The 24,666-nt window shown below is 41.1% G+C and overlaps 1 protein-coding gene and 1 long non-coding RNA gene across 3 annotated transcripts in view; one reads left to right on the forward strand and one right to left on the reverse strand.

Annotated features, from left to right (window-relative positions):
• Window positions 1-397: 397 nt before the first annotated feature.
• Window positions 398-24,666, forward strand: part of LOC124213994 (nucleolar protein 4-like) — a 61,272-nt gene continuing 37,003 nt past the window's right edge. For both annotated transcript variants that reach the window (XM_046615901.2, XM_046615903.2), the window contains exon 1: window positions 398-1,858. In XM_046615901.2, the coding sequence (XP_046471857.1) occupies window positions 1,814-1,858 (45 nt within the window). In that variant the 5' untranslated portion in view covers window positions 398-1,813. The remainder of the gene's footprint in view (window positions 1,859-24,666) is intronic.
• LOC124213996 (uncharacterized) lies at window positions 4,898-24,382 on the reverse strand. Its single transcript, XR_006882039.2, has 3 exons — window positions 24,314-24,382; window positions 23,830-24,093; window positions 4,898-5,248 (listed from the first exon to the last, which is right to left on the reverse strand). It is a non-coding gene; the product is annotated as an uncharacterized lncRNA (long non-coding RNA).

The following is a 24,666-nucleotide window of genomic DNA, read 5'->3' on the forward strand; positions in this document are numbered from 1 at the left end:
GGCCCCCGGCTCCCGGCCCGTTGCGCCGCTCCTACGCCCCCTTCCCCCTTTCCGCCCCCACCTCCTACCACCCCCTCGTCCTCGCCGTCATACCGGCGGCCCCTCGTAGTGTTCTGACGGTGACAGACCCTACCTTACCGCCGCCGCCGTCGCCTCCGCCTCCAACGCCGCGGGGGTCCGATGGGGGAGAGTGACGCTCGGCCTGAGGGAATGGGAAGGGGGAAACGCGGTGGCGGCGGCAGGGGGGGAGGGGAGGGACCGCGGTGCGGCAGGAGAACTAAAGGGGGCGAGTGGTGAGGAGAGGAGCGAAGCGCGGAGAGGAGAGGAGAGGAGAGGAGAGTAACAGGGAGGGGGATTCTCGTCGTCGCGTCGCCAGCCGACAGTTTGCCGCGAGCGCTCTGAACGTGAGGACGTTCTGCGACGCTCCCGAGAGACACGTACATACATATATATACACGTATATGTATAGATATACATATACATATATACACACGAAAAGAGAGAAGAGAGAGATAGAGATATACAAAGAAGATAGAGAAACTACGACACATCGACGAGAACGAGAAATACGAGAGCATCGTTGTATTACATTCGAAAAACATACCCTTGTGAATTGTCGGTTATTTCTTGTTTGTGGTTTTTTTTTTTCTTTGGTTGTTACTTGCGAACGTCTTTCGTTATCGCATCCTCGTGTCTGTACGAACGTAAATATACACACGGACACTCAATCGTACACGTATACAGATATATGCGAAGAGACGCAGACGGTGTACGGAACAGAGGATTCTGACCGATTGCAGAGCGCTGCTTCGCGAAATATTACACGCGTACAATCGGCGATATTAATTTATAGTGCTGATCGGTTTTTAATATTTTTCACCTTTGAAAAGTGTCGATTGAAATATATTATTACCGTGAAGGTGTGCTTGTTTGACTTTGAAACTGAAGAACAAAGTGAGTTGCGTTTCGATTGATACGTAATTACGACCGTTCACGTGGACGAAACGCGAGGATGATGCGTGCGACCGAATTCAGGGTGCAAGGCTTCTGAGACTACGAATGCAAGTGCTGGAGGAGTATTTTCTTATCGAGATAAACGTACGTTAAGTACTTTGTATGTATATTGTATATAATTGTGTTGATTACATTTTAAAAGTGACGAGACGGTGATACGTTGAAGGAAATTGAACAAAAAAAAAACAAACTATGACAAATTGAAAGATATTTTGTTTGACAGTTGTTTGTTCGTTGTGATAATCGAAAAATAATATAACCGCGTAACTTGATGGATACGGAAAAAAAGTGCGGGAGGTAAAATCACATCGAATCGCCGATTAAATTTTTCAACTTTTTTTCTAATCAAACTTTGTCGAAAGTGAAAAACAATTCGAAGGAATAACTCGATGATAATAACAGCAGCGACGGATATTTGGAGTCGAGAAAAGGAAGCCCCTCAATTTGAAAAAACCGAGCTCACGTCGCGGGTTCAAAAACTGGCGCAACAATTGTGTGAGGCACGCCGGTTTAAAACCATGTGCTAAGACGGCTGACGTTTGTTTTGCTCCTGACACGAGAGAGACGGACGTACAGAGAGGAAGAGAGAGAGAGAGAGAGAGAGAGAGAGAGAGACAGAGAGGGAGATATATATATATATATATATATATATATATATACAGAAAGAGAGGAACGGGGAGATCAACAGAAAGAGAAAGAGGAAAAGAGAGAGAGAGAGAAGCGAGGCACGCGAAGCCGCGATTGGCTCTAAGCGAGAATTACGCGCAGCACGGTTTAACGAATTATAACGATTTGAAAAATGTCCGCGAAACGAAAGGCGACAGCTATAATGCAGCATCATAAGGTAAGAAAAACTTGCATTCCTACATTTTATCCCTATATTTATATATATCGTTTTCTCGTCGCGTCGATGCAGTAATTCCCAATTATCGCAAATGGCAGTCTTTTGGGATTTACTTGCAATTTTCGAAGTGAATATTTCTACAGAAAAAACGTGATCGTCGAAAAAATAGATGGAAATTTGTAATTTTCAATCGTTTCAACCCAACGTTATTTGTCTTCTGTAAGATGATTAATTTCACTTTCGTTGGATGGTATTATTCGATCATTACAAAGTTTCGATCCATCACGCTTGATCAAAGGCTCGGATTTTCACTTCCCCTGATTTCTGATTATATGAAAAGAAAGGAATGCACAGATCGGTGCAATATTCAGTCTTACATTCGTCATTTCCTGCTCTTGTATACCTCGCAAAGTTTCATTTACTCTTCAAGATCTTACTATCACAGTTTGCGATAAATATTGATCGATCGAAGCTCTGGTTGAATATTACTTGTATGCACATATGCACTTATTGTACACGGAGTGAAAATATACCGTCAATTTAAGGCTGCAAGAGCGCCCCGTCTGCAATACGAATGTAAACTTTTGACTCGTGACTTTTGATCTGATGTTGCTTTATATACCAGCCAGATACAGTAGCAGTTAACGGATCTACGTACATACGTGACATACGTAAAACGTATGATTAAACGCAGTTCGGAATGAACGAGTTTCGAAACTTCAGTTTAAATATCAGGATCCATCGTAGGATCGTCCGGATGCAAATATAAGCCTTTGACACGCGTACGTCTCGGCAATGTGACAAACTCGGGTGTTTTTCTAATACGTAAACGATGCGTGCACTTTTTTAATAATGTATACATACTTATATACGTATGTATATACATGTGTGTACATATACGCATATTACATGCACCTGCCGAGTCGGACGGCTGCCGGTGCAGGCGAACCTTTCAATCTTCCAGGCAAACAAACAGCTGACTTTAAAGCGTGCGGTTTGCGTGTGGTGGGGAAAGAATCGCGTTCCACGGATCGAAGGGGCAGAGAAAGGAGTGGAATATAAAGAGAGCGCGAGGAAGGGAGGGAGGGAGACTCACGCGACGAAGATAATCGTCGCCGGTTTATTTAAAAAATTGAAAAGTTTTTGGGATTTTTAACAAGAAGAAAGAACGGAAAATAGGTGTATACCTGTAGAATAAAGAAACTGCGAACGAATATCGCGTATACGTGTAACGTAACATTTTACATGTATTATAAATATAGGTATGTAATTTTTGCAAGGATGAATAAGGAAAAAAAAAGTCCGAAGCTATCTGTTTCATGCAATCCAAGTAACTTCCTTTGACTCTTGTAATTATTTTATTTATGTACGAGGCTTGGAATCTTATGTAAAGTTACTCGTAATCAGTTTGATTCGAATATCGTTCGAGGAAAAATAATAACATCGCGATGCATCGTTACGCGTCATTGAGATTGGCAATAATTATCTACAATGGTTTTCAAAAAGAACTATTGATACTACGAATGAAATGAATATTTTTAGATAGAAAACACGAAAAAAAATAAATGAATAAAAATCTCAAATGCGCACACATCCGATAGTGGATCTTTTAAAACTCATCGTTAATTTCATAATTCATTGCAATTACCTTACAAGAAATTTCCCTACCGTCTATATTGTCGGAAATTTATATTTATTTTGAAGTTGTTATCTGCGGTTTGAATCTCTGTACGGATTTGTATCCAATTTTTCATACTGACAATAATTATTCACAGATTCGTTAGCATCGGATCTAGTTGTAAGGTGAAAGATAAAGCTGCTTCACGATCGGTTGTTCGACATATATGATCTATGCGATGTCATCGGGTGGCTCAGGCTCTCCGCCTTCGATAATGAGTTTGGAAAATTTACTTATTTACTCAGTCGCAACGATTTATACACACTATCGTAAACATGCTGCGTATCCCACACGGCACTTCCCCACTGATTAAAGCGATTTTCAGTGATTTTTCAATAAATTACGACTACTTTTCTTTCTTTCTTCAACGTTTATCACATGTTCATAATTATCAGTGATCAGCAGTGATTTACAATTCTTCCAATTTCGGTCATCCCGATTGATTTCTCGTTACTACCAAGAACATTCCAGTTATCGTCAATTTCTTCTCGATTTACAATTTCTTTTAAAGCTGTTGAAATTTATGACTTCCTCGAGTGAATCGTCCCTCGAATTTGAAAATTTTTCGTCTTCCTCCTTTCTCTTCGCACGTTTTTATCGCTCGATCCAGCGGCAGCCGTCAGATAAGGAGAGAAAGAAATGGACCCAACTATCCGTCTGTCGGCCGGTCATTCGTTGGTGCAGTTCCTGCCGTAAAATTTAGGGGACGGTTACCTGATTTTTCTATTTATACAAACCGGCCCGATTCTACCACGTTAATCCTGCCTGCAGAGTAGGCGTCGTAGCAGGCCAACAATTCTCGGATGGCTGTCTCCCAAGACTGTTCAATCATCGCCGAAGTGTCGAAGGTGCGGACTCTTTGAACCATTGTCCGATTTAGCACGCGCACTCTACAGCGTTTATTATTTTTCCGTTTTTTCGAAACTTTATCACTTGTCACGCAGCGAAATGACGACGGAAGTAATTGGGTACAATGTTTTTGGGTTAGGTAAATATTCTGAATATTAGGAAAACCGAAACGAGCAAATAATTAATGAAACGTACGATAAAGTGATTTATTAGTCTGTTTTACGGACTGATAAAAAAAATAGTCCATAGAACAGACCGATCGCTGAAATCTGACGCTATGAAACATGCGACGAGGCTGAAGTTAGTAACGTCAACGTGACGAAACGTCAGAGGAAAAATCGTTACTGTGCAATATCTGAATGACTTTCAAGGATTTGGCTTTTAGCAATATGAATACGTTTTGTTTATCACGGTTCATCAAACTTCAGACGATCCTAAAGGTGCGAAGTACCAAATAAATTACCAGTCCCAAAAAACACGGAGCTCCAACTCTTACACCGCTGTTTCACTGTAACGCAAACTATAGAAAATATCAGAGCAAGTCCTCAGACCGCATTAGAAGAACGTGGGAAAAAAATCGACTTATCGTCTTTAAGATTGTGACGAACTGTATGAGTGTATAACAATAGTCAGAGTGTGAGGAAAATTAATTAGACGACTGCGAAGCTGGCAGTGCTTTGTCGACTCACAGCTGTTCCGGTCAAGATTAATCGTCTCAGCTCGCGTTTCTTCCGTTCGTACGTGTCATCCGGTCAACGTGCACCTATAGGACATTCCGTGCCGGCTGGATGCCTTATACCTCCGATCCTTTCTTCGGGGTGGCCGTTCAAGTGGTTGAAATTTTCCGGTAAACTTGGAAATTACTGGAAATTTTTAAATAACGAATAAAGCAGGGACGTTCTAGGAAATTTTAGTTACTTAGAAGAGGCGAAGAATGTTCTGAGAGTTTTTGTAAAGTCTTAAGAGAGACGTATACGCTGATGCATGCTGGTCTGATCATGGAATTATAATAATCTTAAATAGCGAACTGAATACTACGATTTTTTTTAAATAGGAAGATAATATTTGAATCTTCGTTTTGGAATATCTGGTACATTATAACAAGAATATTGAATAAAAATTGATATTCACGTCTATAAAACGTAACTTTTTCCGCAAAAAATCAATCCATCTTCATAGTTCACATTTCATTTCAGGTTACGATTACAATCAATTCAATACTCAATACTTCAGATTCTTATAAACGCTGTAGATTCTCAACAGATTTGAGAATAAATTGAGTAATATTTTCAACAAATTTTCGAATTCGACTTCGACATTGGGTAATTTGAAAGATTGATCATTTTTGCCCACAGCACAATCCGCCGTATTGTTGTGCATAGGTACGTCAATAAAATACTTACATGCAGCAAAGATACATCTACACCGTAATAAATTCACTTTTCACCGCGATTTTTTTTCTTCATCGCCTATTCATCTCTCCACCTTCGGCTACCTACGTATGAAATTTGTAAATTTGTTTAATCCGCTCTCGTTGCAGACCGAGTTAGAAAAAATAATTTACGAGTATCCCGCTCTCCGTACGCATACATGTACATATAACCGTGTTGTATACAACGGACCTGACGTTAATTACATTCTTACGAGTATTAAATCGTCCCGATAACGGTCCCCGGATCTCCACTTCTCTCTCTTCCTCTCCGCGCCTCCGTGTCGAAAGCTCGCGTTAGATTTGAATCGATCTAATCGGATTCGAACCGCGAAAGTTGATGCCGAAGTTGAGGTAGGTCTGGGTTAGAGTTTATACGTGCTCCGTTCGGCCCCCTGCCCTCGTTCATCGCGGCTGCGTCTCTCGATCTCCCTTTCTCTCTCTCTCTCCCTCTCTCTCGCTCTATCGCATCGACGTTTGTCCGTCCTTTTCCACCTTTCGCATCGTGCTTGCGCTCCCGCGAACTCTGTCAACAGGTTACATTTTTCCCTGCATCCTTTGCTCCTTCGGTCTCGTCTCATTTCTCTTCCTCGTCTTTATTCGTGCACCTGATTTACGGGGAGGGGATTCAACGGTCTGAATTTAAACTATACTATATCAACGAATTATTCGTAGGGTTAACCCTAGAACGGTAACGGCGGGGTGAAAAAACACCTCACGCAAATTTAAATTTTCCGCTGCAAGAGGACAGCTTACGTTTTCGCGTTTCGCTTTGTAATTTTTTACCACTTTTTTTGAATTTGTGCAAAAAGTTTTTGGACCCGCGTGATTCTTTATTAAAAAAACGAAGAAAATTTTGCATTCGCTGTACGCAATATCGTTAACCGAGTTTTTCATCGAGCTTGGATCGATCAAAAATGCACTCCAGTTTGACACGTAACTGTATCTTTCATGATTCTTGTCACGTTTTTTTTTTCCCAATCAGGTGGCGTAAAATTACTAATCTATAGCATGTTCTCATTTGAAAAATTGCAAAACGACAGTTGTCTTCAATTTTTATTGTTACGTTACTATTATGATCAACTGCAAAAATCACTCGCGTGTGTCAAAGTGTCGCAATGCAAAAATTTTCACCAAGCCTATAATACAACTTGTACATTACTAAACAAAATGAAAGTGTTCCAAAGTTTACAAACGCATACACAAACACACACACACACACCCAATATCTACCAAAAAACCAGTCATTCGGCTCGCAGTTCCCAAACGAGTTCGCGATAAAACGAGGGTGGCTTTGTGAGGAATACAAACCAACGCACGTTAAAGAGGGGGTGGGGGAGGGGCAAGGCGATGCGACGAGGTCTGGGGTGGACAGCGTCGAGGGTTCGGGAACACCACCCTAGCCCACAACGACCGACCGTTTTCCTGGACTAAACTAAGGCCTAGTATGGATTTCCCATAAGGCCGCAGGTATACTCCTGTGTCTGAAACTACGGGGTGTAATGGCCGATCCGCGTGCGCCGGATGACCAGTCGCTACTGCTAAGGTTTGTACCTGAACCAGGCTCGGGAATATATGTATACGATATGTAGGTATATAGGTGTATGTACCTAATACGTGACGCATCTAAACGCTACCGTGTACTATACACAGTTCTGACTATCTTTTGTGCGCGCGTATTAAAGTGGAAAATTGACCGTGGAGAGAGAGATGATGTACGTTGAAAAAAAGAGCTGAAAAGTGATTCTTTGTTTAATGTATTTTAAAAAAAAAACGTCAATTTTTCAGCTCTTTTTTCCAATTGTAATTGGCGATGCGTTGGTGTGGAGCGTGGAATATATGTGGAACTATAGCGCTCGACATCTGAGCATCAGCTGACTTGGACTGTATAATTGTTTACGTGCAAATTTACAAATTTCTCGCAATGAAAGTGTCATTTTATATTTTAATATGACAAAAAAAAAAAAATGAATTCTTATAAAAATACACTTGTCTACATTTGTTTATGTAAAGCGTTACCTACTCACGCTAATTCATGTTTTCACCGCTAAGTTTTCAGCGATCACTTATCGAAGTATGCATTGTAACACGTAGGATAATAGAAATCATCGAAATCTCAAAATCGATCTTTTGTATCGATTCTCCAAACTTCGATTTTCAAGAGAATCGATTTCCATAGGCTGGAAACGATTCTTTGACTTGCTTCCGAGTTGCGGGTTTGGGGTTCTGAGACAACAACGCAATGAAAAATTTTATTATACCGAGATGCGTGAAAATATTCGACCGCGAGAACGCCTAACTTAAATCGGCCAAAATTTGCGACTCGACCAAGACTGTTATAATTTTAGATTTAACATTTGCACCTTACATACTTAATGACGATAATCCGAAAAATCATTGTACTACTGATTGTGAGAAAGACTCGAGATAGAAAACAATGTCGCAGGGTGATTTCGCAGAGTGGATTCGATCTTACCTCGTTCGTTCGATGAATTCAATTAAGAGAAAACCAAATTCACATGTCTTTTAGATCATCGAGATAAATAAACGTTATTAGTTTATGTGGACGGCATTTACCGCGCACATGTATTATTTCGCTCTATCCATACATAATAGTTATTATTGGATTAAATAGATGATCCAGGGCGCTGGGAAATCGCGCATCAGTTCCCTGCGATAACATCGCGTTATCACCTGTTGCGATGATAAAAAACATTACTGGAAGACGATACCTTCGTCGAAGCTATGTATCATAGTTTTAAACTTCATTAGGACTCGTATTTCCCTGCAGTGTGTAATATACAATGTATGGATGTATGTCCCTCATTTACTTTCGCCTGACTAATTTTCCTTCCACGTTATCTCGACGATGACGATTCTGTTGTTATTCGTGTTGACAAAAAAAAAAAAAAAATCAGTTACGAGACAGTAATTAATTATTATTCATGAAATAAATATAACACGATTCAACGATTGTAAATAATTACACGTATTACCGAATATACTGGAAAATGTATGATTGAAAGAAATATCAGCTGATTAAAGGAATTCGAAGGCATATATCAAATGGTTTACAGAATTCCATGTAATTGGTGAAAAGTAGCTTAAATGAAATTGATGAAAAATCGTCCGGAGGAATTAGTCAAATCAAAAAGTGAAATGAATCGGTGAAAAAAATATTGGCGCGTAAGTAGCGTGAAACGGGTTGCTTTGGAGCCGGCCTTCCTCCCGCGCATTAGATTTATCTATATCGCGACTGTATCTAGACAGGCGTGTGTGCGTTTGTATGCCAAAAAGGAGGCGTATGTGCGGCTATCTGGCATCGTCACTACGGGACGAATGGACGGATGGACGGACGGACATGCGAGAGGACCAACGGATACGGACGAAACGAACGAAGGCTGCTGCAGCCGATGATTCAGGGAGACATCCGTGTCAAGGTAGAACACGAGAGGCAGCGATCCACGAGGCTTGATCCTTTTGTCGCTGTAGAACGTGCATTCCACCTTTCTGTCGACACGGCATCAACGCCAGAGGCACTCGGGATTTTTTTCATTTTCTTGAGATTTATTTCTAGAAATTAATTGTGCTCGTTTTTGGAGTTTCTTCAGAGATGGAGTCACGAGTGACCTGCATACGTATAGGATAGAGGAAACAAGGATTTATGAAAAGTCTGTATTGAAACAACATGATTTTTCGCAATTTTATACGGGATGGCTTGAAATTCGATAGATCGTTGTGAAACGGAACTTATTCTTATGGATTTTATGAAAATTCAATACCTTGTTAAGTCATAGTCATCATAGAATTGAGAGCACTTGAATTGGTTTTTTTTTTTTTTTTTTGTAGATAAAGTACAAAAAAATGCAACCGATGATGACGTAAAATTCCTTCTCGTTTAAACTCACCTAGGGAAACAAACGTTGCATTCGAAGTTAAAGTCTTGAACCCTGCGATGTTGTGGGTATGAAACTTTTATCTCCGATCGCACATGGAATAATGCGCATGAATACTGTGGAAAAAGTCGGATAGAAAAACAATTCCAAGGGGATACCAAATACTTAACTAGCAAGCATAATTACGCTTCGACTTTCTGGCAATGCGACGTGTCACTTTAGTGGAGAGCACAAAGTTCATGGATTTATTATCTTTCACGTTTACCTCGAGTGTCTGTCTACATGTATGGGCTCGACGCAATTTACCTGGCTAATCGTAAAGCACACACTTTGTAGGAATGTCGATGCACTAGCTGACAGAAGTGAGAGCTCAAACCTTATCGATTCCTTTGAATATTCTATAAAAATTAATCAGTTCTGAGCAATATACTTGATCAATATTACGTGTAACTGTAATTTGATTTGTAAGAATTAGATCGAATTTTCACTATTGACTGATCTAAAGGAGTCTGATATTTATAATAATTTTAATTGCAATTAAATTTCAATAAGGCTAAATTTTTTTTTAAATACTTGAGCAAGTCTGAGGCGAAAGATCTGAGCGGACGAGCAGGAAACCAGCAACGTATCGCGATTGAGGCAAACTCGATTAATTAATCAAAAGTGACAGAATTACACCTGCTAACGCGCGGAGAGCCAGACTGATCAAATAATTTTCTTGAATGACGCAAATTCCGCCCACGTGCAAACGTGTACGTACCTATATATTTGTATTATATACGGAAGTATGTAAAGAGGCTCGTCCCAGACCTCGGGTAACATTATTCCTTCCCACCTGCATCGAGACGAATCGATATTCAATTACATCATATCGTAATGACGATGTTTAAAAATTTACAGGTGCAAGTTACTCTCAAAGATGAATTACCCACGTGACGGCTGGTGGTTGAATCCGTCTCTGAATTACAGCGCGTAACTCGATCAAGCATGTTTGAAATTATTCAAGTAATTTCACGGAGAAGTTTATTCAAACCCGTACAAGTAACGATTATTACACACTTTACTTGGCAGTAATTCTTCTTTTTTCTTTCCTATTTCGCACGTGACACAAAAACTCGGATGGACCAATTCTGTCGTGTTTTATTTTAGTTGCAATCGCTTTGCAATTTTTTTATCATACAATACATTTATAAATGAAAATTTTCCCGCGACTTTCTATCTGCGTTTTCGCAACGATTCTATGAAAATCGCTAAAAACAAATATGTTTGCTTAGATTGTAAAGCGTGCTTAATTTTTTTAAATATAAAGCTTGAATTCAGAAAGCGTCCGAATCGACGTGCAAAAAATGTCCCACAATTGGTTTTCGTAATACAACAAACGGCGTTTAAGAATACGGTGAAACCTTGTTCTCGTCAACTCCGACCATATTTTATCACACGCATGCCGATACACATATTGACAAGGGTAAATTCTATGACGTTGTTGAAATTGAATCAATTCCTGACTCGACGACAGGCACGTGTGTGGCTTTATACCTATGCGAGTGTGTAGCAGATACAGAGATGCGCACCGCATACCGAGATGACAGTGGCAGGGCAGCCACGCCGAGGCTTGCGGTGTCAATAATATATCGAGCTGTTAGTAGCATATAGAGGCCTCTCACCGTCAGCGACGAATACGAATCTTTCTCATACCGCATGCCGCATAGCGTGCTCGAGAGATAAAGAAAAAGATTTTTCTTTTAAACGCGCACCAAAGTTTCCGTAGAGCATCTCAAATACCTCACTAAAATATGAACATTTAATATCGATATTTAGAGGTAGCTATTTTATTTATTCCATTTTCGATTTAAATAACACGTCAAAAAAATCGACAAATTTTTTAATTTTATTTTCACGCTAACGGCTTGACTTGTGAACTATCTAAATACGAATTCTTATCGGAAATTTTACGATCTGTGAAAAAGTACTGAGATAGAATTTTCCTAACTCTAACCGATTAAGAGATATTCAACATAAATCAATGTTTATAGGCGAATTTGAGATGCTCTGCCGAAATTTTGATGCCCGTTTAAAAAAGAAAAATATCTTTATTTAGAACACCCTAACCCTGCGCCACTTTCGTTTACTCGGAACTTGCAAAAATCATTTTAATCGGTCAGTTTGTTAAATGATCGTTGTGTCTTGTACATGCCTGTTATTGTACATTTAATTTCCTTCCACACGTCGCATCGTCATTGAGTATTATTTGTTTATTTTATTGGAGAATGTGAAATCACTCGGTGTTTTGAAGAAATTTTCTTTACATCCAGTTTATCATAAAGTAAAGATTGTATTTCAAGGTATCCACAAATCTTTAACCTCGCTGTTTCAAAGTGCGTGTTGAAACTTATTTGGGTTATAAAAATATTCCGAAAAGTCAGATTTGTTTAATTGACTAAAAAATTTCGACATACCAAGTGTTGACCTGTAAATATTAATTATATTCTCTGTGACAATAATTCTAAGATCGGTACCATGATGCAAAGATTTTTTTATTCCGTCAAATTGAACGCGAGTGAAAAATTGAAACGATTTGAAGACTTGAGGGGAAAAAAAAAAACAGAATTTAACAAAACTCCTTCTCCGCAAGATTCTTTACAGGAGCGTATTCGAGTGCGTCTTAAGTGAAAAACTGACGGGTTTTAACCACCGGTCTACAGGTTGATTGATATTGTTTGAAAATTTGAAAACCAGTTGTTTGTTTACAGCCATCGCTGAACTCCTCTCTCTCTCTCTCCCTCTCTCCCTCTCTACCTCTCCCTTTCTATCTCTCTCTCTCTCTCTCTCTCTCTCTCTCTCTCTCTCTCTCTCTCTCTCTCTCTCTCTCTCTCTCTCTCTCTCTTCTCTCTCTCTCTCTCTCTACGATGACTGGACGAACGTATGATGTACGCGCGTGTATATCTGTATATCCGCGAACGGTGGTCGAGTGTACCTCTGGTGGGCGAGCGGTCGGGTCGGTCGGTTGGGCGGATGGACGATAGTTTATTCAGCGGATTATTGACGGGTGTTGCCAGTCCTACGGTCTGCACGGCGGTAAACTCGAAATAGCCCAGTCAACTCCGGCTAGTTTCAAAATCTATAAACCGCGGGTACCCAAATACAAGTCCGCGTTCATACCTGCCCGCCTGTCTTTGCCTCCTGCGCGTCTATCTAACGGGCCGATAACAAATTATGATTTATTTACACGGAATTGGATGTACATTCGCTGTGATCGTGAAATTACTCGGAGCGTCATTAGCGGCGTGAAAATCTAGCGACACCTTCGACAGATTCGTACAGCGATGCGACAGTTATTTCAAAACTCTTCGAGTCAAACCAGGCGTGCGGAAACTTCGCCCAGAGGATAGGAAGTTACGTAGAGTCTGTTTAGAAACGGTGAAAAGGTTGGAATTTTTTACTCTCTTTATCGCAAGTATCGTATCGGTGTAACTTTTGGATTGAAAAATTTGCGGTAACTGATCTTCGTAGCTGTTAAAATCGAGGATGCATTCGCTTGGACGTGAAATCAGTGATTTCAGTTTAGTAAAATTGATTTCCAATCATTTCTATTCGTGTCTACCGTATCGTGCGGGGTCGGCGTACATGTCCGACATTACCCCTGATTCCTAATGATTTCCGAGTGTTCCAAGCGATCTTCACTGATTTATCGATCAGACGGAATGTCGGGAAATCATGCTCGAATATACGTACACGTAAAGAAGTAAAAAATTTCACATCCTACGGGTGTCGGGACAAAAAGAGAGGTTTATTCAAGGGAACACGTCGCCTAAAAGGAGGAGGATAACCGGACAGCCAACCACGTTGACGCGTTATATACAAACTTGATAGGATTGAGCCTGTGTGGGTTCTTATAATTGCCGGCGAGCAGTCGCGGTGCAGCAGACCACTTCCGGTGCGCGTATCCGCCGCTGTAGATATATACCTTTTGCTAACTCAACGTGTAGATGCGTCCGTGTTTTCCACATGCATACACACCGACACGCGTTGTACTATATATAATATATATGTATATATATATATATACTCGCGAACCTGGTATGAAATTATGATTATTATCATCGTCCTTTCAATGCAGAGAAATCAAACTGCTCGTACGTACATCTAATTGCAAGTGTAAAGCTCGCGAATCGTGTTCGAGGATAGCTGAATTACTTTGGATAAATATTCATTCCGAATTTTGTAGTGACTGGGAAAATGTTTGGAGAAGAAAGAAAATGATTTAGAAAATAGAAACGAAAACAAAAATGTGTTCAAATGTGCAAAATACCGTGATTGTTTTTTATTTCGGAGTTTATCGCTACGCCAGGTTTAGAAGCGAGCCAAAAGAATGTAAGAATAAAAGACCGGAAATTTTGTGGCCTGAAATAAAAATTATCTGTGGACTCTGTGGGTGAAAATGGCAAGGCGTGGCTGTTTGTTAAATTGAAAATCATCGGTTCAATGAGGATTTTTACGCACAATTGCCCAACGAATAGAATCATAACGCATAGATATTTAATCACGCTACTTCCATTTATTTGACATATTAATTTAACCTAATAACTCTATAATTATTTTGTAACTGCGTCGTGTTGCAGCTATTGCATCGACTGATTGAACAGAGATCGATTGCCCCACATTCGTTGTTTTTTCTTCCTCGTTTGCATATAAGTGAGTTGAACAATAAGTTGATACGAAGTGCTAAATTCACCTGAACAAACATTACAAAACCGCGGTCACAGTCCGCACGTCGTTCCGATGTACACGCGCAATGTTCATATCCTACACCGCACGTGTTCCATGTTCGCGAGATAGGGAGAAAGAGTATGTAAAATCGCAGCGAAATCGTACGCAGGTACAACTCTTGTTTTCTTACTTTGTCGCACCCTTCAAATCAAAAGTTAAGAAAAGAGATAATACCGTTTAAAAATCTCCAGCAATTTTTCCTCCGCGGGAATAATTGTAAACGCGAGTGAAACAACATTTTCACCGTGGTCGTCAAAATGAAATTGAAAAAATCAAAATAGGGTCGCAGGTTTGTAATATAATTAAAATTTTGCGCCGAACAATATATATAAATTATTGTCATCTATTTGTCATTCTGTCAGAATTATATTTATCAATGCGGTATGGTGTACGGAAAAACTACTCTGCGCAATCGAGAATATTTTTATCTCCTTTGGCATCGGGATTAAAAGAAGAAGAAATAGAAAAAATTGGCGCGTCCGAAATTAGCAAAAATACTTTAAACATATCATTTCCGCGATTTTTCATCCCCAGTGATGAATTTGGGTTCATTATATTAGTTTTTCTATGTCTCTGTAATATTTATAGTTTTTTTTTACGAATTCTCGTGGGTTCTATAATACACGTGGATATTTCATCGGGAACACGATGAAAGTGAATTCAGAATTGTAGAAAAATTGCGGAATTTTCAACAGATAGTTCTACATTACACGTGAGAAGCTTGCAAATGATTGCGAGTGCGTAAACCGAGTTCTAATATTATAACTAAATTCCCTGCGGAGTCGTACGTTATGTAAACGTACATCGGGAAACAATGCTGCGTGTTGCCCGTAGTTTCGCAGAGAATCAATGCTTAATAGGTTCGCCATTGTCATTAATGCAACAAGTACTACTCGGCTTGGATAACACTTGTTCGTCTTTACTGTGCCGGTTCTCCACGATGCCATTTATACGAACTTATTCCTACACGTTACATAGGTATATATGTTTCTTAATGTATGGATGCGGCGTGGAAAAAGTGTGCAAATTGAACGCAGTCGGTACTTACTTCTTATTTATGGATTTCCAGATGCTCGTTCAACACTTTCGGTGTAATTGAGTCACTACGTGATAATTTTATTGCGTTAAACCTACACATTTGTTTCAATTCCGTAATGTTCTGACCTTTCTTTACCGCTTTTTTTTTTCTCGGAAAGCATAATATTATTAGCTCGTAGAGAATGAACAATATATCGATGCTACGTCAACGAATAGCTTTTCACGTCAATGAAGCTTGCTCAGGTCATGTTAGTTAATTCATCGTCCAACCGGAATGAAAAATTTTTGTTGATAATTCAACGTTTAACCATATTTCTTCTGACGAAATTTCACCTATGATGTAACTGAAAAAAATGTCAATAATTATAGCATCGTTTTCATCGCGGGTTTAATATTGCTTGAACTACAAGAAAATTTGGTACAAGTAGATGTTTAGCGTGATTAAAGTCAATGGTGATACGTTTTGTGGTTATAGCAACACCGCATCCATTTGTTTGGTTATAACAACATTTTTTTACCGCTAGAACTCTTCCTGCACTTATGACTTAACCCGTTCGCTTTTTTACGATTTTCACGAGTCACACTGCACATTAAATAATTGTCAAATATATGAAAAAGGGGTAACATTTTCTGACAAATCGATTGCCCCTATTTATTTTGTAGAATTATTTTCACATTGCGAGAAAAATGCAAATTTCGAAGAAAAAAAAACTCAATTTCTGAAACATGTACAAAACATCTTAAAATTGTCCAAAAAGCGTGTCTGTTTTTTCTACACAAATAAAGGTATTTTGAGTAAAACTTTAGCTGACACCTTCAGCTAATATAACATTGCTGTCACCTTGGGATCGCTGAAAAACCCAACCGAAAATCTACTTGCTATAACGAAGAAATATAATGTTTTTGCTTGAATTTTTTTTTTTTTTTTTGGGCATTCACTCGAGTGTTTTTTACAAGAAAAAAAAGGTTGCAACAATAATTTTTAATTTTAATCAAGGTACCAGCTAAATGTTAAATTGAACGGGTTAACGTAGCTGCATGTTTGCATCGGTCCTCAGTTTTTCTCGGACAAGATTTCGAGACCACGTGTCTCTGTACGAGCTTATTTAAAATTTTGATAACATTTGACCTCCAGCATGGCGTTTTAACCTGGAGGAAGGGTTGGATTTGAAATTCAAGCTGCGTTGCTGCATACGACGAAAGAAGTCTCCGAGGCTAGGCTTCGTATCTGAATTATACCGCTCTACACGACGTTAGAAAAGTAGATAGTTTATGCAAGCTAGTTTCAGGCAGGTATATATCAGGCCGGATAAACTTTGATTTTATTTCTCCATTTCTTTTTCTTCATTGTTTCGTCCAACGGCAGCTTGTGAAGTCCGTATAATGAACAACCGTTTGAGTTTTGCACGTATATTGTCTGATGACTTTATAGTCTCGCACTTCTTATCGCCTAATTCGATTTCATTCAGTCAAGAAATTCTCACCGAAACTTCAAGCTTTGTTTGTCAGTAGCAGAAGCTTCCCTCCTGATGATTCTAATTGAAATCTGGATTGATGAGCTCTCTAACTTTGAACGTTTAGACCCCGGTCTCTCTCTCTCTCTCTCTCTCTCGTCGACGAATCATCCGGAAACGAGTTACAAAACCACCGAACCTTCGCTCACGCTGGGTCAAGAATGGCGGAGGTTCCAAGCTTGGAATAAAAGCAGACAAGGGTTGGGTAAAAAGGAAGTTTAACAATAAGTCAGGACGTAGGTACAAGATAATCTAGGATTTGGCAACCGCACTTTTGCTCGCTGTATCTTCTCGTTCCCGTTCAGTTGCTGCCTGCGCCTGCCTGCCCGCCTAGCAACCAAAAACTTGAAACCTTCCGCCTGCCAATTCTCCACTAACCGGACTCCCGCCATCGCGTGGTTATTAAGCTCCAAGGAGTCTTACTCGCGCGGTGCAGCGAGTCCTTACGGCGGTTGGGGCGAAGAGGGCTTGCGGAAAAAGAACGCCGGCGAGCAAATGGGACTTACGAAAAGTTTCTGGCAGAGAAATTTCTCCGCTGCTTTTACTCCTCTTCTTACAGCGACCTCTGCCCGAAGGGAGAAACTGGATCCTCTCGCATCCTCCGCGGTTCGTTTATAGATGTAACTCGGGTGCATGTGTGTGTGTGTGTGTGTGTGTGGGTATGTATATTGTACACGGTATAATAACAACTTCTCTCGAAAGATGCCAGACAAGTCGCAAGTGCGCGAGCGGGAACGGTGGCAAAATAATTACCGTTAATTGAAATCTTAGTGGCGCTCGTCCAACGCGCCATGGCCTCTCGACTACGTCGACGACGACGTCGACGATGCTAACCGCTCGACGTCTACTTGCGCACTCACCGGCTCGGCTTAATGGAACTACAGATTGTTACACAACTTTCCAGGACCCCGGGTTCAGCCTTTGCCGGTAACGCGACTGCCGTCGATGATATACTAGAATTCGGCTTAACGGATCTTTTCACCGACTATCTTTGGTCCCGTTACCCATCTTTCGCTCGGACACGGACAGGACCTGCATCGTCTGCCATGCGGGAACCACTTCGAGATCAACGTTGGAATGGTGGAGATTTTTTATTTTTTTTTTTGACGTATTAAACTCTTGACCCTCATTTAGATTTGCAGAATTGTTTTCATGATATCCGAAAGCTTGGGTATACAATCACTCGGGACGTTCGAAAATGTGGTGAAAGTCAGTTCCGAATCACTCAGTTTTGAAAACTTGTCGTAATCTCATTTTAACAATACACGAAATTTCTTTCGCCGAAATGACTTGATTTGGTGATTTAAAGGCCCAAATTCATCGTCAAGATTGAAGACAAAAATATTGAGTGAACGTTACTACGGTGTTATAAATTGAGGCACCCAAATCTTCTTGTCGACCTCGATGAAAATTTGCTGGTCATTAACTTACAAGAAATCTGTGAGAAAATTTTTGACAGCGAAAGATCTAAGAACATTCTATTGCGTCACGTTATTCGTGTCACAGATTTTCCCCAATCAGAGAGCCAATTTTGATGTATAATTTTGTCAAATTTTTATTTGAGATCGCGGTTTGAAACGGGCGATGTGTGCTCTCCTAATCCAGCGGTGTTTCGAGAGGGTCGCAAAGATAGAAAAATAGAAGAGGGGGCGTAAAATTGTCCCGGGGGCGTCATATCTTAGGCAGAATTAATTTCCTCCCGTCGAGAGAGCGTCGCGTCGCGTTTCATCGACCGCGAGGAGATGCGAGAGGCCTTCGAGCTGTGGTCCAATATCGGTTGGGTCAGATCGTCCCGCGTCCCACTTCGCGCAAGGATACGGTCCAACCTGCCAGCGGACTTTCTATCGCGGTCTCGACGCAAAAGGAAAAATTCATTTTCGCGCAATCCTTAACTTCTAGACTAAACAGCCTCGTCGCATCGCACGATTATTCCAAGTAACTCAAACTTTCGAATACGACGTTACAGTTGAATGGCAATTTGAACAATTCGCTATCAGCAGCTTATTTTTCCCTCGTAAAGATCTTCATTCCAAAGGAGAGCATAGAATTAATTTCAATGTTTGGCGTAACGTGCAAGAAATATTGCCGTCTTGTAAGTAAAAAATATTACGGCCGAAGAGCAAAATTGGCTAGATTTCAAAGTGGCATGATTGAGCTAAAAAAAAAATGCTTGTAGGATATTGAAAATAAGAACAAGAAAATACCCTCAAGCTCGTAACCTGTTATATACTTTCGAATCAGCATAAGCTCATCATTCCACAACTTTTCATTGCTGTTTGGAAAAGCGCTTTAGGTACAGAAATGCTTTTGAATCATAGCGATGAGCGATAAATCGCCGCACTTTTCAAGAGATTGACAGATCGAAAATATGCAATGGAAAGTTTCTCTCGTTAGTCTTAAATCGATTTTGCGTATAAATAACACAGTAATTACTTTTTTCTTTATTACTTTGCAACGTTACCAGATTTGAAAATTGAGTTGTAATAATCACGAATTACCGGACTATATTTTAACTCGCCTATATCATGATAGAAGCGTGTCTATCCGCGTCGATTTAACCTTTCCAGTTCTGTGAAATCGCAACTTTTATCATAGGGTCGATATCACCGCTCGCTATATAGGTATAATTATCACCGACGCGTTAATTCACGAGTCCGTGAATGCCCGATCCTCGGGGTAATTAGTAATCGCTAATCACTCGAGCAGGTGTCCATTTGGTATTAGCTCGTCAACTGCAGACGCAAATGGGGCTCAAACCCACGGCTATTCAACGATAGTAGGACGAACCGCGACGATGCCATTTTCTCCATTACTCCCTCAGGCCTGTATCTCGTCCCTTTTCCATATACCGTGTCACTATCATTTCGCCCCGCAACACCCTGGCAAATTACTAACCACGCATGAAAGTGCTTCGTTATCGCAACGGCATCCCGTCGTCTGTCCCGCAACATGCGTACCTATACGTGCTGCCGCACGAGCACGTGTAGTCTTAAAGATCGCGTAGGACATGACTTCGTTATCAAACCTATGAAATTAGGAATTTGTTTCCTTCGTCCATCAAGTTCGTTACTCCGTAACCACTCTGACACGATTTTCTTACTCGTATCACCGCGTGTTTGTACCGCGATCGAGAATATCCGAACCCTTTTTCTACCGAGGTTCCTCTTTGGGGACTTTTGCAGCCGGAAAATGGCTGCATCTTCACACGATCTTCGAGTTTCGGTCCCGTCTGGAAGCCGTGGCAAATGGGATCGATAGCTAGCAGCAGGCCTCGAGTCAGCCTGTATCATGGATATCACGAGGGACGAACGAACGGAGGGTCACGTGACCGAGCGTACGGCCAACACTATCACGCCGTTGGATGGTGGTCAGAGGGCCCTGTGCGTTCCGCGCTATCATGGCTATTGGAACTTCGGACCGAATGTAAGCGACTTGCACACCACGTCGCTATTTGTGTAGGTACTCGTGTGACGCTCGCCGCGTACGACGCACGACGACCTCGCCTCGTGACGCAGACACGGTATGCTTAACGGATGGAAACGGACGTGGAGACCACCGCGATGATAGTCCAGGTTAGGAACGAATCCGCGCAGGCGTTGGTGTTGAAATAAACGAGTTTTGCGAATCGCGAATTTTTCACGTCTTGGAGAGATATTCGGTGGCACTTTTTGCATTTGGGTTCAATCTGGAGTTAATGTCGACTACTTGCTCTAAGTCGATGCATTCTCTGAAGCAGTACAGTGAGGTGACGACGGTTATTATAATTCACAGTTTCACGTATCGATGTTTGTAATTTTCCATCGAAATCATGCCTCTAGTGACTGAGAAACATGAAACACGGTACGAACGAGAATAGAAAAGAGCAAATGAAGATTTCCAAATTTATCAAAATCTGGATTACTTGAAAGTTTAGTTCAACGAATTCCCAGACTACGCTATTTACTCTTGAACGTTTGGTCTCACTTCGTGCAAACTTTCATACCGTTTCATATAAAGGTGGTAATATTCTTTTAAATGTAACTTTGAGTACATTATACTAATTTTCGTTGATTATGTTAGAAATTACGTGTGTGTTTTACTTGTTTCGAGTGGGCGTCTTACTATAGACGCGTATGAAATATCTACCAATCCATAGAATATACATATTTGAAAATGCTCCAATGAATTTTAACCGTAGTATCGATGGTTTTAGAAATCGCAATTTTTCCGTCGGACTTGCCAGGGAATTTGGTGTAGATTTCTAAACGGACCTTTGCGATAATTATAAAATCATGATGTTCTTGCACGTAGTATACGTAGGTGATTGCACAACCATTATGAATAAAAACAAGATTCGAGTATATTTTTGCAAAAAGTCCTAACAATGGTCGGAACTTTCTTCTTGTCCCCCATGGGAATGCGCTGAGCTCACGTCAGTGGCAGCGAAGAGATTAGTCTAGCCCGTTCGCGTTCCCAGCCTCCCGCAGGGAGAGGCGGCGGGGTGGGTTTCATTCATTTTCACCCGTCCCTCTAACCCGCAGGCACAGTTCTTTAGTCTTTGCCTCGCCCTCTGGCGCCCTTCGCAATTTTCACCCATGAACCTACGCCGAGTCGACGCGCGTAACCCGCGAGTATACCTATAATGCATAAAGCACGCGCGCGCACACATCGGGTAGTCGTGGGGTAGGGCATGGCTGTTAAAGAATGTTTGACACGTAGAGCGAACGACGGCTGAAAAACAGGCCGAAGTAAACTTAGGAATCTCTGCGTAGTACGAAGATTCCCTTCGCGATCTTATTCAGAGGCTGCGAAATCTCGCCGTTTTCAACTTCTTATCTGTTCAGGAATCGCGAGGTTCCCGATAAAAAACTGGAAAGCTTGTGGCTTGGTCTTTAATGGCGATGATTGACGGTTCTACTGACCTGACCTTCCTCGTACATTGTGATCGATTCGTTGCAGTAAGGCGAAACGGTAATAACACAGAAATTGAAGTTAAATCCTCATCGGGAATCCTGATTATTCGGTCAACGACAAATCCCGAGCCTCTCATACCTTCAGGATGAATGGGAACCACGGAATCCGAAATGGAAGTTATTTGGTTACATTATCCTCAAGTTATTTGGTGCAAATGAGACATTGCTGGAGATTTTTCCAACAGTTTTTTCTCCCAGCCTGATTGGGTATCTGATTTGTGTACAGTATCGTCGAGAACCGAAGGTATTATTCTTGAAATTGAGTAACAGCGCGAAACAAATTTTTTACAACCGTGTCATCTTGAGGTATACTCACAATTGAATAATCAAAAGTTTCAGATTTCACTTCCACACACGTCCTACAACCTCGAGTAGTCTTTCGAACTCCCGTTAGCAGAGATTTGGGTAAAAACACCTGTATCTGTTCGAAGCGTAATTGCCTTTCGATACCGTCACCGTAACGATAATAATTATTGTATATCGTAAACGCATTCCAGAGAATACTTCACTACTATACATGACGTTAGGTGCATCATACACGGGGTACGGATACCCAAGTGTTGTAGAGAAAATGATATTCGTCACAAATATGTGTACGCTTATATATACATACACGCGCGTTATATTGCTCACCCCCAGAGCGTTTTATCCGTAAAGTAATATTGACGAAGCCATATGAGCAAACATCAGCTTTATGGATAGGGGAATGGCGAGAGAGTTTGGGAGAGGGTGGGAAACCCGTTGGCACCCCTCGTCGCCAATCTAGTATCTATACCCTCGATGCGTTTAATCATCTTCGTTATTTGCCGGGGAGGGGGGGTGGTGGTTGAAAGCTGGATATTCCTGCTTGACATATTGGCCTGATGAACAACACTCGGTTTTCTCTAATTCCAGCGTACAGCTCATTATGCAGTGATATGTTAGTCAGCTACCGAGTCTGAGCGTCTAACAATAAATATACATATATTACAGTAAAGTGAAATTGCAATGCAATTTTATTGCGATGTAGGTGTAGGTACCTACACGTTTCGGTTGCAAGATTCTTCGGCTTACGTACTTCATAATACCTGATTGTAAAGTTGAATGTAATTATAAACATTTTTTTGAAGATGGTGAATAATTTTTTGTTACGTGCACGGCTGAAATATCGCGAGGATTGAATTAATGTTTCTTTTTGAACACGTAGGCGCGAAAATCCTGTTGTTCGCAAAAGCTTTGGCGAGTGTGAAAGTCGACGAAGACTGAATTGTCCCAAAAAATTCTTCGCAGCTATCGGGGAAAAGTGTATTTGTAAATTCTCGATGACGCTTTGAACGTGTTTCAACGCAACTGGTTTCTCAACGAGCACTGAGTGCAAATCACACAGCTAACCCAACCTGATATAACCTGTCTTAGCATCGCACAATGGCAAAATAACGCCCACGTACACTCGTGAAGATGAATCGAAATAGCAAAGTTCTCGCGACACGTGCCAAGGTGCAACGTCGAGGATTTGCACAACGATTTCAAATTTGAACCGGGGATCACTCGGAGGTTTTTGGCGGGCGGTGACGGCAATTGCAAAACCTTCGAGTGGCGAAGCGACGTAGAATCGAAACCACCTGTCCGCCGTCTTTCCGGTCCATCGTGATCGCGTCTGCGGTAGAAAACCCGTCTATAGATGATCAAATCCACATATCGCAACTGCGGAAAATTAGGACGACCCCTCGGGCTTGGCGGCCGTGTCGGAGCTTATGTTTTTTTATCACTCTTTTGTTATTGCGTCTCTCCTCTCTCTCACTCTTTCTAGAAACGCTCTCCCTACTGTAAACGCTTCTAATTATATTCCTTTGTTCGAGTCCAACGCACCTTTTCCTCGGTCTCCCTCCGCAACTGTTTCGTCGTTCGTCCACCCGTACTTTCGTTCGTTCGTTCGTTCGTTCGTTCGTTCGTTCTCTTTAACTCGCCCCGCGAGGCTCCTTAGCGCGGTGGGGCCTGGCAGACGTCCAAATCGTCCAATTGCTTGTTAAATTAAATCTCAAATTAGTTAAATTTCCTGCCACTCGGTCGCCCCTCATTCCACCTTCGTCGATCAGCCACGTTGCAGGTCGTCGATGCCGGGAGGCCGTTCGGCTAGAAATTAAATAAATAATTACGATTCGTTAACATTGCATTGATTTCGAGCGATCTCTATCGATTTCTACCTTATTGTATATGAGATTTTAGTCGATTTCTTACTGTTACAAGTGTGTTGACTTATTTTTTGACACGATTGTAGGAAATTATTGGAAATCAACGAAAACAGATGATAAGACAGACGACAATTGAACGTTAATGAATCGAAACAATTTACATTTTACCGCAACTCTTGCAAGTATTTCCATGACTCTAGCAACGTTTGCCGTGCGATTCTCAATGATTTCAGTAATCTCGATGGATTCCTCGTGATATCTCAAAGAATATTTCAGTCACTCAAGTTCCTTCGTAATTTTCAATTGTTCTGCGAGTGTTGAATTTGTATCGTGTCCTTGAGCGAATGTCTCCTCGGTCGATTCGGAAGCTCGTTAATCCGGATGCGAAATTGGGTATCTTTTTCCTCCGCCTTTTATATCGCCACCACATTCGTATTATCTTAGCTCAGTGCAGCTGCACAGACTCGTCTCGTCGCGCGTTGTTCAAGGGGAGCGAAACGATCGACGAACTACA

Source organism: Neodiprion pinetum, chromosome 3 (assembly GCF_021155775.2).
Source record: "Neodiprion pinetum isolate iyNeoPine1 chromosome 3, iyNeoPine1.2, whole genome shotgun sequence".
Taxonomy (NCBI): Eukaryota; Metazoa; Arthropoda; class Insecta; order Hymenoptera; family Diprionidae; genus Neodiprion; species Neodiprion pinetum.